Source organism: Rousettus aegyptiacus, unplaced genomic scaffold (genome assembly GCF_014176215.1).
Source record: "Rousettus aegyptiacus isolate mRouAeg1 unplaced genomic scaffold, mRouAeg1.p scaffold_m13_p_6, whole genome shotgun sequence".
Classification (NCBI taxonomy): Eukaryota; Metazoa; Chordata; class Mammalia; order Chiroptera; family Pteropodidae; genus Rousettus; species Rousettus aegyptiacus.
Genome location: NW_023416309.1, coordinates 9,182,857 through 9,195,938, shown reverse-complemented (window position 1 = coordinate 9,195,938; position 13,082 = coordinate 9,182,857). Strand labels below are relative to the sequence as shown.

Genomic DNA, 13,082 nt, shown 5'->3' with positions numbered 1-13,082 from the left:
AGGGGGCATGGCAGGGCTGAACCGGGTTGGCTGGCTGAGCAGGGTGAACTTAGAGCCTGCCAGGAGCTGTCCTTGCAGAAGCCTGAGAGAAAGATTGCTTTTAAGCCAGCAGAGCTGGGCAGCCTTTGGCAGTGCCAGGAAAATGGAGCATGTGGTGTCCGGAGAATCACAAGACACATCCTGAGCCAACTTGGGCAGGCTTGGCGCTCACTGGCCTCTATGTGGGGCTCCTCCCACCCCTCCCTTTCCAGCTTCCCATTCCCCTTCCACATGTACCTCTCACCCACCTCCTGCCCCAGGAGTGTCAGGCACATTCCCTCACCAGCCCTGTTTCATCCTTCAACTGGCTGGCAAGGTCCATTCTTCATGCCCATTCTGTAGATGGGGAAACTGCAGAGACATGGAGGTATGTGACCAAGAGACAGAGCTGGATTCAGGCACCCAAGATGTTGTAGTCTCAGAGTAATTTGTAGAGAAGCAAAATGCCAGTCTGGCCCCTAGGGCAGCCCAACTGGCTCTCAGCTCTTCAGAGTCAGCATTGGCTTTCAAAGTCCCTCAAACAGTTTCCTTAGCCGGTCCTGAATCACAGGTTTCGGCAACAAACACACCCCTCCACACAGTCACTGTCTCTGCTCCACACACCCGCCAGAACTCAAAAATGTCTAGCCTGACACCTAAATGAACCCCTAATGTACCTCTCCCACATCTACACTTTTGTTTCTGGTGTTCTCTAGCTTGTCCATCCTTGTCTAAATCCTCTTTATCTATTAAGGCCTATTGCAAATGGCACCTCTTCTACGAAGCCTTCTTTGATTGCTTTGTCCATTAGCAATCTCATTCCCAAGGGACCTAAAGACACACTCTCTCTTCAGAACTATTTACTTTTGGAAAGTCCTAGGGGTCAGACCAGGAGCTTGTCTGTATATCCCCACCCCACCCCACAAGTCTGGGCAAGGATGTCCACAGGCTGGGGTGCAACTTGGGCACTCACATACCCACACTGCTTCATAAACCCCTGTATTGTGGCCGGATAACATAGTGTTCAACAGCTAAGGCTCTGGAGCAGATTTTTCTGGATTCAATTCTCAGCTTTCCCACTCACTTGAGCTTGTTATCTAACCTCTTTTTGCCTCAGATGGTTCATCTATCAACGAGAATAATCATAGGTCCATTGCCACAAGGTTGTTGTTAGAATGAATTAATATACATAAGTTCTTAGATCAATAACCTGCACATAGTAATTGCTGTAAGAGTGTTTGCCATTGTTAACATTTATAGTTATTGTTATCACCAGGAGAATGTAAAAAGGCACTGGACACAATCTTTGTCCCCAAACAGATGGGAGTCAAGACAGGAACAGGAAAGGGGTTTACATTTATAATCTAATTTCATGGTCAAACCACCATAAAGGTAGTTATCACCAGCCCCACTTTACAGATAAGAAAACTGAGGCTCCAAAAGGTGGTGTGAGTCCCCTGAGGGCCCACAGTTCTAAATGGCAAGGCTGGATTTGGGGCCAAGTTGTGTGGCTCCAAAGTCCACGCTCTTTCAACAAGCCCGTGCAGCCTCTCAGTCTGGCAGTGAGATAAGCTTTGTACACAAATAGCTGTGATCCAAGGTAGAAAGTGATAAGTGCCAAGCAGGGATGATAAAGGCTCTGGGAGGGCGGGGCTTTGTCTGTTTCCAGAGGGGAGGGTTTAGAGGTCAGGACAGGCTTCTGAGAGTGGGTGACGATTGAGTGCTGCCTCAAAGGTAGACAGGCCAAGTGGGGAGACTTTCCAGTTGGAGGGGCCAGTGAGAGCAAAGACGGGGTTCACTGTGTCCACAGTACCTAGCCAGCACAGTCTCTGATGTGTCATAGAGGACCTAGAAATACATGTGAAAAAGAAGTAGGTTGAGGAGGGAAGAAGGAAGAGTGGACATACCTTCTCCCCACCTGGCCCAGGAACTTCCTCTCTCACAGGAAGACAGGGTCGATTTCTCCAATTCTCTGAAGGGCTTCATGGGGCCGAGGGTCCCCCTTGTTCAATAACAACCCAGAGAAGTAGGTAAGTCTTTCAGGCTGGAGGTACTGAAAATTAGATGTTTTGCTCAATACCAGGAAGAAATTACCAAGTAAAGCTGGACGGGACTTCTCCAGGGTTGGGGCAGTGGAATGTTAGAGTCTCCTCGCACTGGCTCACAGAGCTGATTGTTAAATTTTCAGGAATTGTGTGAGCAGTTGATGTTAGGATGACAGCTGGAAATTTACACCGTGGAACCAGGCAAATGCTACAAATCAGGTTTTCCTTCACTCTGGAGAGCCAGATGTTAAACATTTACTGGCACACCACGGGGCAGTATCTACTCTATGAGGGAGCAAGCACCCATTTCCAAGTAGACACACTCACCTCTTGGGAAGAATGAGGCCCAGGAGTTCTACTTTAGTGAGGGGCTCAGATTAGATGACTTCAGGAGCCCCTTTCTGGCTCTGAGAGCCTATGAAATGTCAGGCTTAAGAAAAAAATTAACCAGGGTAATCATTCAGGAAATCATTAACCACTTGACTCACAGGCTGGGAGTAGGGCAGAGACCTGAGAAAACGTGTGAGGACCACATGCTTGCAAATTTCACAGGTGGAAAACCTCTATCGACATCACACACAGCATTAGGAGCAACATTAGAACTGGAACCTGTCTCCAGCCTCCCAGCCAGGGCTCCTTCTGGTGCACATTTGAGCTGGGCTGGTGTGGATAGGGCAATTTTCCTGCACAGTTTGGTATCTGTCTCTTCCACCAGAATATAAGTTCTGTGACAGCATGAACCACATCTGTTTTCTTCACTTTTGGATCCCAAGTGCCTAGTTTCGTGCCTGGCACATTACAGGTATTCAATAAACATTTGTTGAAGGAATCAATGTGTCTGGGATTCTGTCTCCTGGCAGCAGCTGGAGAGCTGGAAATGCCATCCTCTGAGACCATTACCACTTGGGTCCCCCACTCCACGTAGTGACACAAAATCAAGAGACCACGGTTCAAATACCAACTCTGCATTTTTCTGTATGACCTTGGCCAAACCACTGGAATTCTCAGTTTATTCCTCTGTAAAGTGGGTTGTGTAATCTCTGTCTGCCTCTTGAGGCTGCTGTGGCACTCAGGTGAGACACAAAGTTCTTTTTATAAGCTCTAAAGGGCTGTATCCATAGGAGGAGGTGGGGAGCTCAGAAAGCTGGCTTTGATGGCAGGGACAAGCCCAGGTGTTCTAGTGGACACCGGATGGTGGTCAGGCTGTTGCTCTCTTAGGGCTGTTGTTTGGGGGTAATCTGGGCCTGACTAGCAGGGGGTGCAAAGATTCTAAAGGGACAGGGAGGGGAGGATGAAATAAAGATAGCCAGGGAGAGTTTGGGGAACGCTTTTCCTCCGAAGACTAAGTCCTTGGATCAGAAAGAGCAGGTGAACCAGTGATTTTAAGTCATTCCTCTGTCTCTGCAGAACTGTTCATTGCCCGTCCCTGATCTCCAGGGTTCATCATCACAAACTACCTTAATGGGTGAGCTTGGACTGGTACCTGCCAAGTCAGGTGAGGGTGGAGTGGAAATTCCTGATATGTCCTGAAATCAAACTAGTGTTCCAAATGATTCCATGGAGTCAGGATTTCTGCCACTCTCACAGGCATCCGAAGGCCCCTCCTGGGATGGTGAGGGGCAGGCGGCAGGGAAGGAGGCCTAGTTCATCGCAGGCTGTGTGGGTCAATGAGAAAGGAAAGCAGCGGGGAGTGGTACTCCTATAGCCTTCCAAAGGGGTGTCTGATTTTTGCAGAGGGGGTGAGGGCAGTGGGAGGCTCATAACTGGGGCCTGGGAGGCAGGTGGAGAGGGTACCCATGAAGGGGCTACAGTGTCAGCCTGGGCCCCCAGTGGAAAGCAAAATAGAAAGGCCCTGTGTCAGCAGCCAGGCCCCTGGGCGGCCCGGCTCTCGGCTCCATTCTGTTAGGCGGGATTCTAGTTGGCACCAGCTGCAGTCAGGAACAATGCCTGGATTTCTTTCTTTCTTTCTTCTTTTTTTTTTTTTTTTTTAAAAAAAGTTAATAGAGAGGAGAGGACCAGAGCCACTCATTTAACAGCTCAGTATCGTGGAGGCATCTGAGACCATGTGTCCTTAAAAAAAAGCACAGATGCAGGAGCCCCACAGCTGACTGCAAGGCGCAAGATGACATGTTACTCTGGGATCTTGGGGTCTCAACCCTGCTGCTGCCCCATACTTGCTGTGTGACCTTGGGCAGGTCCATTCTGTTCCCCCATAGCCTCCACCAGAGCTTGCCATCCAGAACCCACTCAATGCAGACTCCTCTCCTTCCCCGCAACTCTTAATGTGGTATTTGGCGTGAATAGTCCTTCCTGACTGCCTATGAGCTCCTGGAGGGCTGGGTCTGGTTCGTCCTTGTATGAATCCTGAATCTCCCACTGCACTTGACCATCTGTCAGTCATTCAGGTGCTATGCTGAATGATGGAACAGAGCATTGAGTTATCTTACTCCTGCAGTCTTGGGGTGGGAGGGGAGGCGGCGGGGGGGGGGGGGGGGGGATGGGAGCACATCAAAATAACTTTCCCGACTGGTGACTCTGGGAAAATAAAACTCCTGCCTCAGTTTTCTCATCTTAAAATGAAGTTACTACTACTATTGAAGATTAAAGGAGTTCATGTGTAGGAGATACTCATAAATGGCACATACTAAGAGCTTAAGTAAATGCTATGATGACAATGATGCTGGAGGCTGAGACAGCAGCATATGGAGGTTGAGACCAGGTAGATAACACGTCTGCTAGAGTTATCAGGGTAGACTTCCAAGCAGGTGGCTGTAGATGTGGCTTTAAAGCCTGGGAGGGGTGTGTCCCAGGAGGCAGGAAGAACATGAGGAGGTAAGAACATATATATCTATAAGGCTGGCAATCTGGAAGCCACCCAGAATAGCTACACACCAGGGTCAGGGCAAGAGGACTTGAGCCTTGAGGCTAGAAGACTGCTGTCCAGGTGAGGAGGAGAGATGCTGAGACTATGAGAGCTTCTCTCACCCCCACTCCAGTGCCAGAGAGGAGGGACCCACCCTCAGGGCGTAGGATCTGTCAGGACAGAGGAACAAAGTTTGAACCTCCTCTGGCTAACGTGTCTCAGACTTCCCCCAGCAGTGTTGGACAAACTGGGTCCCAGATCGCTCTTCTGGCATCCCTGGTTCAGGGGAGAGGGTGCTGGATGAGGAAACCTGGTTCTTATTCCAACTCTGGCACTTCCCAGCTGTGTGGCCATGGAAAAGCCACCATCACCAATCAGAGCTCAGTTTAGTCACCCATAAAAGGGCCACTGTGAGGCTCAGAGGGTGCAAGGTACCCCACGAAGCAAGGCATTAAGGTCATTTCCTAGTCACAGTCCTAGACAACTTCTGTGTTTTCCTGTTCCCACCTGGTCAGGGGCTCTCTGAGAGCCTTCCCCAAAGTAGGGCTCCTCTTAAATCCTGAAGTACACTATAGTTCAGTCCAAGGATTGAAGGTTCGGACCTATAGAACCATAGTATAATCAAAAGCAAAAGTGCCATTGGACATCTCCTGTGTGTCCCATATTCTCTCACTTGGCAGATGGAGAAATAGAAGCACAGAGTGAATCCATGATGTGCTCAAGCTACACAGCAAGTCAGGCAGTGGTGGGCTGGGACCAACAGTGTCCTAGGTCCCAAGGCATGCTCTCAGTCTACTCTCTGGGACTCCCCTTTGGAAGAAAGGGGTGATGGCTGAGCTGGGTCTGGGACCACAGGGCAGAGTGCCATGATGGAAAAAGAATATAGCAAGTTTGGTGCAAGGGCCTGGGAAAGTTGAGGCCAGGAGGCTGGGGAAGTGTGGCCTTAAAGAATGGAGGGGCAATGTGATTGGGATACAGAGAGCAAGCGGACCAGGGCACCCTGATATGCTGAAGGGAACATCTGCTCTTGGCTAAACCTGACCACCCACCCTGAGTGGCACAGGCCTCTGAACTGGGCAGCAACCAAATGTATGTCTCCTGGATTCACGAAGTTAACCTCACTGCCACAGGAGTCCCCAGTCATTCCCTGGCAAGTGAGAGAGGGCTTTTACTCCATCTCAGAGTACTCAGGTCACCTTGTCTGTACCATAGCTGGTGCTGAGGTGAAGGCAAGTCCCCACTGTCAACCCTAAGACCCAGCCCAGACCTGGCTCCACCCACTGAATAGCTGTGAGATCCTGGGCAGGTCACTTAACCTCTCTGAACTTCTTTCCTCAGGAGGGAATTACACTGTCTGGCTCTTGGAGAGGACGAACAAGAGAGTATTTCCACAGTGCCTGGTATACAGCAACCATTCAATAAATGTGACTTTCCTTCTGCCTCTTAGTCCCCTGGCTCCCTTTTGGGGAGTGAGGGATAGAGAGTGGAAACAGAGAGGCAGTCCTGGAGAGGTAGCAATCCACCCCCACTTGTGCCAATCCTCTGCTGCCAGCCCACTGAGGGCCCCCAGGCCGAGGAGGTTGCACTCACCACACACTGCACAGGTCCTCCGCTTTGCCTCAGGACCTAAAGCTTCCTATTGCTGCCAACTTCCTGACTACTTGCTCCCAGGGACCAGGCCTAATCAATGGCCAGATTCCCCTCTGATGGCTCCCAGAACACAAGGAAGTTAATAGCACTTGAGTCTGCTCTCTGAAGGTGGGTGTGGGCTAAGCCCTGCATTGGTGCCTACAGGCGGGCTCCATGTAGCATGTCCCCTCCTGATGGGTACTGAATTTGCCTCTAGTGTCAGGTGATTTATGGGCCTATACTGGCTGAGTGGGACTCATCTTCCAGCTTTCAGTTGGCTGGGAAGTGAAAGCACTTTCCTTTCTGCTCCACCCTGCCTTTCAGGCCCACAGAGGTCAAGGCTGAGAGGATAGAGGCTCAGGACACACAGTCCCCAAAGAAGCCTGACCATAGACCTTTCCATAGACCTTGCCCTTGGTTTACAGAAGGGCAAGAAGCCTAGAGAGGGCTAGCAACTTGCCTAGGGCCACACAGAGAGTCTATGAATGAGGATGCAGAGCTGGGGCTAAGAGGCCAGCAGGAAATTTAATGAAAGCTTGAGTTCTAATCCTGATTGACCTTGGGCAAGTTACTCACAGTGTGGTTTTCTCTGAAGTGGGATGGTATTAGCATCTAACTCCAGGCACTGTGAAAATTCAATAAGCTAATGCTAAGAGGCCCTAACCACAGTTCCCAGCACATAGTAAGTACTAAATAAGTCATAGCTTCTTTCAAGACCCCACAAGAATCCAACCTGCCTTGTTATTCCCCTGAAAGATGAGTAGAGACAGAAACGGCCTGAGTACCAAGGACTGGAGCCCAGGGTCTCCAGGAAGCCTGGACCCAGGTGAGGTTTCTCTGACTAGCTGCCATCAAGTGGTAATTTTGTCCAGCTGGAAAGAGCTGAAATTCCCCCAGACTCCATGCTACAGAGAGTTGGGCATGCTTTGTGTACTGGGCTTGGCTCCTCTATCCTCTCCAGTGGCTTCCTAGTTTTCAGCGGTAAGGGGAACTGGGTGGGGGTGGGGGTCCTCTTGACAGGAGCTTTTGAACATGAGTGGTCACCCCCAAGGTCACGTGTATCCTCTACTTCCTGGCAGTGGTGAGCCCTGTTACTCACTGAGAAATGTTCAGAGGACTGAGCATTCTGACCTAGGTGGTCCTCAAGGCAGCAGGAACTGGTCTAGTTCTTGGTGGAAGCTGGATTCTTGTCCTCCAGGTCCTTAAACATCAGAAACTCTACTCTGAGGTGGGTGGGTGGGTGGCGGGTGGCTTTGTAGCTGTTGCAATGCTATGGATTGCTGGGGGGAGGGACAGCTGTGGCTCCAGCCACCATTCAGCAAGCTGAATTTCAACCTGACTTCCTCCCAGCCTTGGGTCAGGCTATTAAGGGTTTCTCAGGTTGCCCCTTCTGACCACTTAGGAACCTGGGCCATCCAGAGGCTGAGGGGGAAAGGCTCCCTCCCACAGGAATGTGCTGGGCCCATTCCTTCCTGGTGTCCCTTGAGATCTGGAAATGCTTTCATACCATCTCCCCTCCCAAAGGATGTTTATCTGCCACCTGTGGGGAGCAGTGTGATAACAGTCCATGTGACAGGTCAGAAGACTGAGGCTCAGAAAGGAGTGATTTCCCGCGCACTTAATGGCACACGGAGGCAGAATTTGCCCAGGGAAAATCAAGCAGGCGCCCAGCATCCCCACGCCAACCTCCTCCCCCCTCACGCCACCCCCCATGCCTTCGTGGACCTGAGCCGCAGTCCTCTGAGCCCTCAGGAATCCAGGCTGAGTTCGCTGGCTGTCAGACTAGTATAGCTCTGAGAATGAATTCAAGGCTGGCAAATTCATTTTGCCTCTTCGCCCTCGATGGTGGAAGGAGTGATCTTGCTGGCCCTAAAGGAGTTCAAGACGAGGTCAGAGAAGCCCTCTGAAAGATATTCTAAAATGGGGGTGGCAAGGGTAGTCCGGCCTGCTCCCCGCGTTGGCCCAAGCGTCCGCGCTGATCACTGCCCAAGAGGCCGGTGACGATCCGCGAATCTGCGTGGCTTGTCCGCACTCCCAAGCGTGCCTCGTCAATCAGGCAGCGGCCATGGACGAGCCAGGATGTCTTCCGCGAGTCTCAGGCCCCGGGGAGACCCCCGCCCCTGCTGCCTCCTGGTGTCCGCCCCTGGCGGTGTCATTGTTCTCTGACGTCACGCCTCGGGCCCGCCCCTCGACCCCCCTCCTTCCCCCCTCACCCCCCTCCTCCGGCTCCTGGCGCCCGAGACCCTGCTGCCTCCAAAGCCCCGGCCGAGCAGGACTCCCCCCGCGTCCCGGCCGGGGCTGCGCCCCCTTGCGCTCTCCCCAACTTGCCTTTGTTATTCCAGCTCCCTTCCTCGCCTCGCCTCTGACACCGCGGCGGACTGCAAAACACGGAGCTCGGAGCGACCGCCACACCTGGGATCCGCAGCGGGCGCTCGGCTGAAGCCTCCCCTCGCCCATGTGGGGAGGGGAGCGCGTACTGGAGCGCGCGCGCGCGCGCGCGTGTGTGCTGCGGGAGCGCTGATTATGATTTGGGACTGAGGGTGCCGCACATCATGAGCGGTGGTGGGCTTGAGGAAGGGGTGTGGAAGAGGAAGGGAGGAGGACATGTGTTTATATGTGTACGTGAACGTGAGAATTTAGTGCACAGGGTAATGTTTCGTGTTTTGTTTTTGAGTGAATGTGGGGTTGTACAATGATGTGTGTGCGTGTGCAATTGCATGCCTCTTTGAGTTTGCCTCCTATGGCCGTGTACACGCATATCTGAGGCAAGTATACGCGTTTGTGTGCGTGCGCGCGTGTGGAAGCGTGTTTGTAATACTGAGTGTAGGAGCAAATGTGTATGCTGTCTGTGTAGGAGTTTCCGTGTTAGTGGCAGTGGATGTGAGCCAAGGTGGGCGCGCACTTGGATACTCTCGGGGATGGGTCTGAGAGGGGAATGCAGCGAGTGGGAGCACCCAACTGCGTCCTGTGTCTTCGCTCTCTGCAGCCCCTGGGGCAAGTGCCCCGCTCTGGACTAAAGGGTCCGGACGCACCCACCCCGCCCGCGCGCTTTGGGCCCAGGGCAGTCCCCGCCGGGCCTTAGGGAATCCACGCACCTCTGGACGCGATGGGTGTCAGGGACAGACAATGCGCGCACGGCTCCTTCCCAGCCGTCGGGGTACCGCGCTCCAGCCTCCCCCAACAACGCCCTTGGTGGTGGTGGTGGTGGTGATGGGGTTTCTGCTTGCTCCACCCTCCAGTCCTCAGACTTTGGGAAGAATCCCAAAGCCCTCTACAAGGAGAAGGCTTGGCGATCTTGTTAGCAACTCGCTCACCCCCAGTTCGGGTACCTGACCGCGTTCGCAACGCGGAATGCACTGCCGTCGGGGGCATGCGAGCGAGGAGGGGGGCACTCCAGTGATTTGGGTGATTTTTAGACCCTCCCCACTGTGGTACCCCTTCCTAGGCTCAGCATTTCTCTCCTACTCCAAACTTGATGGGTCGAAAGCGGAGAGAGGGGGGCGGAGGTCAGAGAGTAGTGGAGGGAGAGGGGCAGAAGAAGCAAGTGGGGGGGGCGGGGTGACGCGCGAAACCCACTAGAGCCAGAAGGGGAAAGCTTGGAGAGGGCCCAGACAGAGAAGCGGAGAAAAAAGAGAGCAAAAGAAAGGAAAGGAAAGGCGAGGGAGAGAAACAGGAGAAAAAGAAGGGGAGAGAGAGAGGTGAGAGCGCAGAGAGCGCGCGAGCAGAGTGGATAAGACCGCTGGCGGCGGCGGCGGCGGCGGCGCTGCGCTCCGCTCCGCCCGCGGTTCCGCACCGGCTTTTGCGGCCGGCCGGCGGCGCGGGGCCCTTTGGAAATAGAATAGCCAATGTAATCTGACACTTCAACTTGCTCGGCTCCGGGCGAGTTGATTCACTTACTCACCCCCTAACGCCGAGTTCCTTTTCACTGTCTGTGGACATTAAAAAAGCGAGCGGCGGCGGGCACCCGGGAGAGCAAGCGGCCGGGCAGCGGGCGGGCGAGCAGCGATCCGGCGGCTGAGCGAGCGAGCAGCGCCGGCGCAGCGCGGTGACCCCAGCCCGGATTTGCGAGGAGCAGGAGCAGGGCAGAGTCGATCTCGGCGCCCTCGCAGCGCTCCTCCCGGCCCCAGCCGGCCCTGCCCGGTCGCGGCGGCGGCGGCAGCGGCGCGTCCTCCAGCGGCGGCAGCGGCGCTCGCAGCGCCTGGTAAGTTTGGGGCCAGACCTGGGAGCCCACTCGCCCCGGGCCTTCCTCCAGCTCCCCGTGGACTCTTGGGGTGCGAGCATGGGGCGCTGGGTGCTGGGGCGCTTCCCTTTAAGGGTGCGCCAGGGCCAGGAGAGTCGGGAGAGCGGCCGGCGACCGGGCTCCGCTGCGCTCCCCGTGGCGGCCAGGGGCCGAGGCCCAAGCAACTGGCGAACGCCGGGCTGCGCGAAGCGGTCTTGGGCTGCACGCGGGTGCCGGGTCTTGTTGGGTGTGCGGGGCGTGAGTGCAGTGTTGCGCGCGTGGACCTGGTGCCCTCCTCTTGCCGGTGCGCCTCTAGCCTCGTTTTGTACGCCGGGGGCCCGGCAGGACCGAGATTCGGGGAGGGAGGGTGGGAAGGACCGGGCTAGGACCACCTTGGTCTCCTTCGCTTCCTTCGGGGAGACGCGAAGTTGTGCGCCTGTGTGTACGAGAACCGCCGCGACGTTGGATTTCGGGGTGGCAAGGGGTGGTGGTGTTAAGTTGTGCATCTGAATTTTCAGGAAAACACACACTTTTGTAAAGGGGAGGTGGGGGCGCGGTTAAGTTGTTTGTGTGTGAATTGCCCGGGGATAAGCGGCGCTTGGTGTGAGCGGGGAACGCCAAGGTGTGTGTGTAGGGGCTTCCTGTAGGTCTTTAGAAGCCGAAGGGGCTTTAAGGGCAATGCCTGGACGGGGCTGCCCCGGCCAAGAGGGGAGCCCAGAGGGAAGATGTGCGTGTGTGTGCGCGCGCGTTGCAAATACGAAAGTAATTTCCCCGTGTTCTTTCTTCCTCTTCATCTCCGGCGGCGGCGGCCCCGGGGGAGTGGGAGGCCGGCAGGGGCGGAGGTTGGGGGGCCGGGCTGGGGCTGGGGCTGGAGCTGGGGTGGGGGTGGGCTCTGGGAGCTTGTTTCACATTCCTGGTGTCTAGGCTGGGGAGAAAACAGTGGGGAGCGCGGCTTCGACGTCTGGGGCACAAGCAGCGGGCGCACGTCGCCCCCTCGCCAGGGACATCTGTCCAGGAAGCCATCCCGGCAGGGAGAGGGCGCGGCGCGGAGGGCAGGCTCCCCGCCCGGGAGCAGCGGGGGCGCGGGCGAGGGGCTGCGGCTTTCCTGGCTATTGTGCGCCAGCAGATTTTCACGGGAGACTGCCCCGGAGCCGCTGGAGAAGGCCGGGAGCCGGCCTCAGCCCCGGGTTTAAAAGACACTCCAGGAATGTAAACAACCCGGGCGGGAGCGCGCCAGGGCAGCCGGCCATGCCCCCCACCCCTTCCCAGGGGACAGCCCGACGGCGGGGCCGCCTGACCCTGCCCCTCTACCTGCAGCAAACTTTTTCTTCCTCTGCTTCCCTTCCCATCTCGCCCCTCTGGCGGGGCACAGAGCGAGTGCCTCTCTCCGGGCGCGGACCGAGGGTGTCTCGCACCCGGTGTGGGACCCCAGAGGCCTGGCGGCCTGGCCACAGCTTGGGTGTCCGGAGTCCCGGCTGCGTCTGCCTGGGAGCCGCCAGCTTCCTGGGCAGGCAGTGCTGGAGTAACCGGGGCCCGAGAGCCCACTCGCCTCCCTCACTCCCTCCTTTCCTCCCTCCCTCTGCTCCTCCGCCCCACTCCCTCCCGCTCTCCCCCTTCTCCTCTCCCCTGACTGCTTTTCCAATGCCCTGACATGAGGGAGGAAGATTTAACTTGGCAGCCCAAACAAATGTTCTCTCAGAGGTCCTCCGAGAAGCTGGCGGCTGGGCTGGCAGGGTGAGGGCATTGCTCCGCCAGCATTTCCCCCCCTTCCTGCTCTGCCATGGTCATTTGGAGCCCCCTGGGTAGATAGCCCAGGGCTTGGAAGAGTAGGGCTCAACTCCACTGATTTAAAAGGGCAATGGGAAGCCACCTATGGAAGCCCCCGGCTTGGCACCGGGCATGAGCCACCTGGAGCTACCTTCTGGTGCCAAGGGTTTTCTGGAGCACTTTTCTTGAGCAACAGTTTGTCTCCCTGCAACCGGGGAAAGGACCTGGTGGACCAGAAGGCTAACCAGTGCAGTCTCCTCCTCCCTGTGGGTGTGAAGACAGGCTGGTTACACAGGACAGGGCAGGAGGCCAGAGGCCGTTCCCAGAGGTGCCTGGGTTTGCTTATTTTTGTTTTATTTGAAGGTAGAGATAAAGAAGCAGGCGCTGTGGGTGCAGAACGGGCAGCTTGGCTGGTGATGAACTCCAACTTGCCCTTCCCTGGCATTTGTATGCTCCCAGGAGTTTAGAAGAGAGAGCAAGCCCCTAACTTTCTTGGTCCTGGCTGCTTTTTGAGGGGGTCCAGATTGGGGGGAGTTCCTTG

At 55.4% G+C, this 13,082-nt stretch overlaps 2 protein-coding genes across 8 annotated transcripts in view; one reads left to right on the top strand and one right to left on the bottom strand.

Moving 5' to 3' along the window:
* The window catches only part of LOC107520811, a 109,929-nt gene extending 105,395 nt beyond the window's left edge, over window positions 1-4,534 (bottom strand). For 2 of the 7 annotated variants that reach the window (XR_001599420.2, XM_016164998.2), the window contains exons 1-2: window positions 2,113-4,534; window positions 1,926-2,020 (exon numbers count right to left, since the gene is read on the bottom strand). Coding sequence is in view for 1 of the 7 variants with exons in the window: in XM_016164998.2 (XP_016020484.2) it covers window positions 1,926-2,020; window positions 2,113-2,318 (301 nt within the window). In the remaining 6 variants the exon portion in view is untranslated. Of the gene's footprint in view, window positions 1-287; window positions 391-1,925 lie in introns of all 7 variants that reach the window. The other 5 variants (XR_001599424.2, XR_001599425.2, XR_001599426.2 and 2 more) reach the window with 5 other exon arrangements.
* Window positions 4,535-10,412: 5,878 nt separating this feature from the next.
* ZMIZ1 (zinc finger MIZ-type containing 1) overlaps window positions 10,413-13,082 on the top strand; it is a 231,613-nt gene continuing 228,943 nt past the window's right edge. The window contains exon 1 of the mRNA XM_036222297.1: window positions 10,413-10,756. The gene's annotated coding sequence lies outside the window, so the exon portion shown is untranslated. The remainder of the gene's footprint in view (window positions 10,757-13,082) is intronic.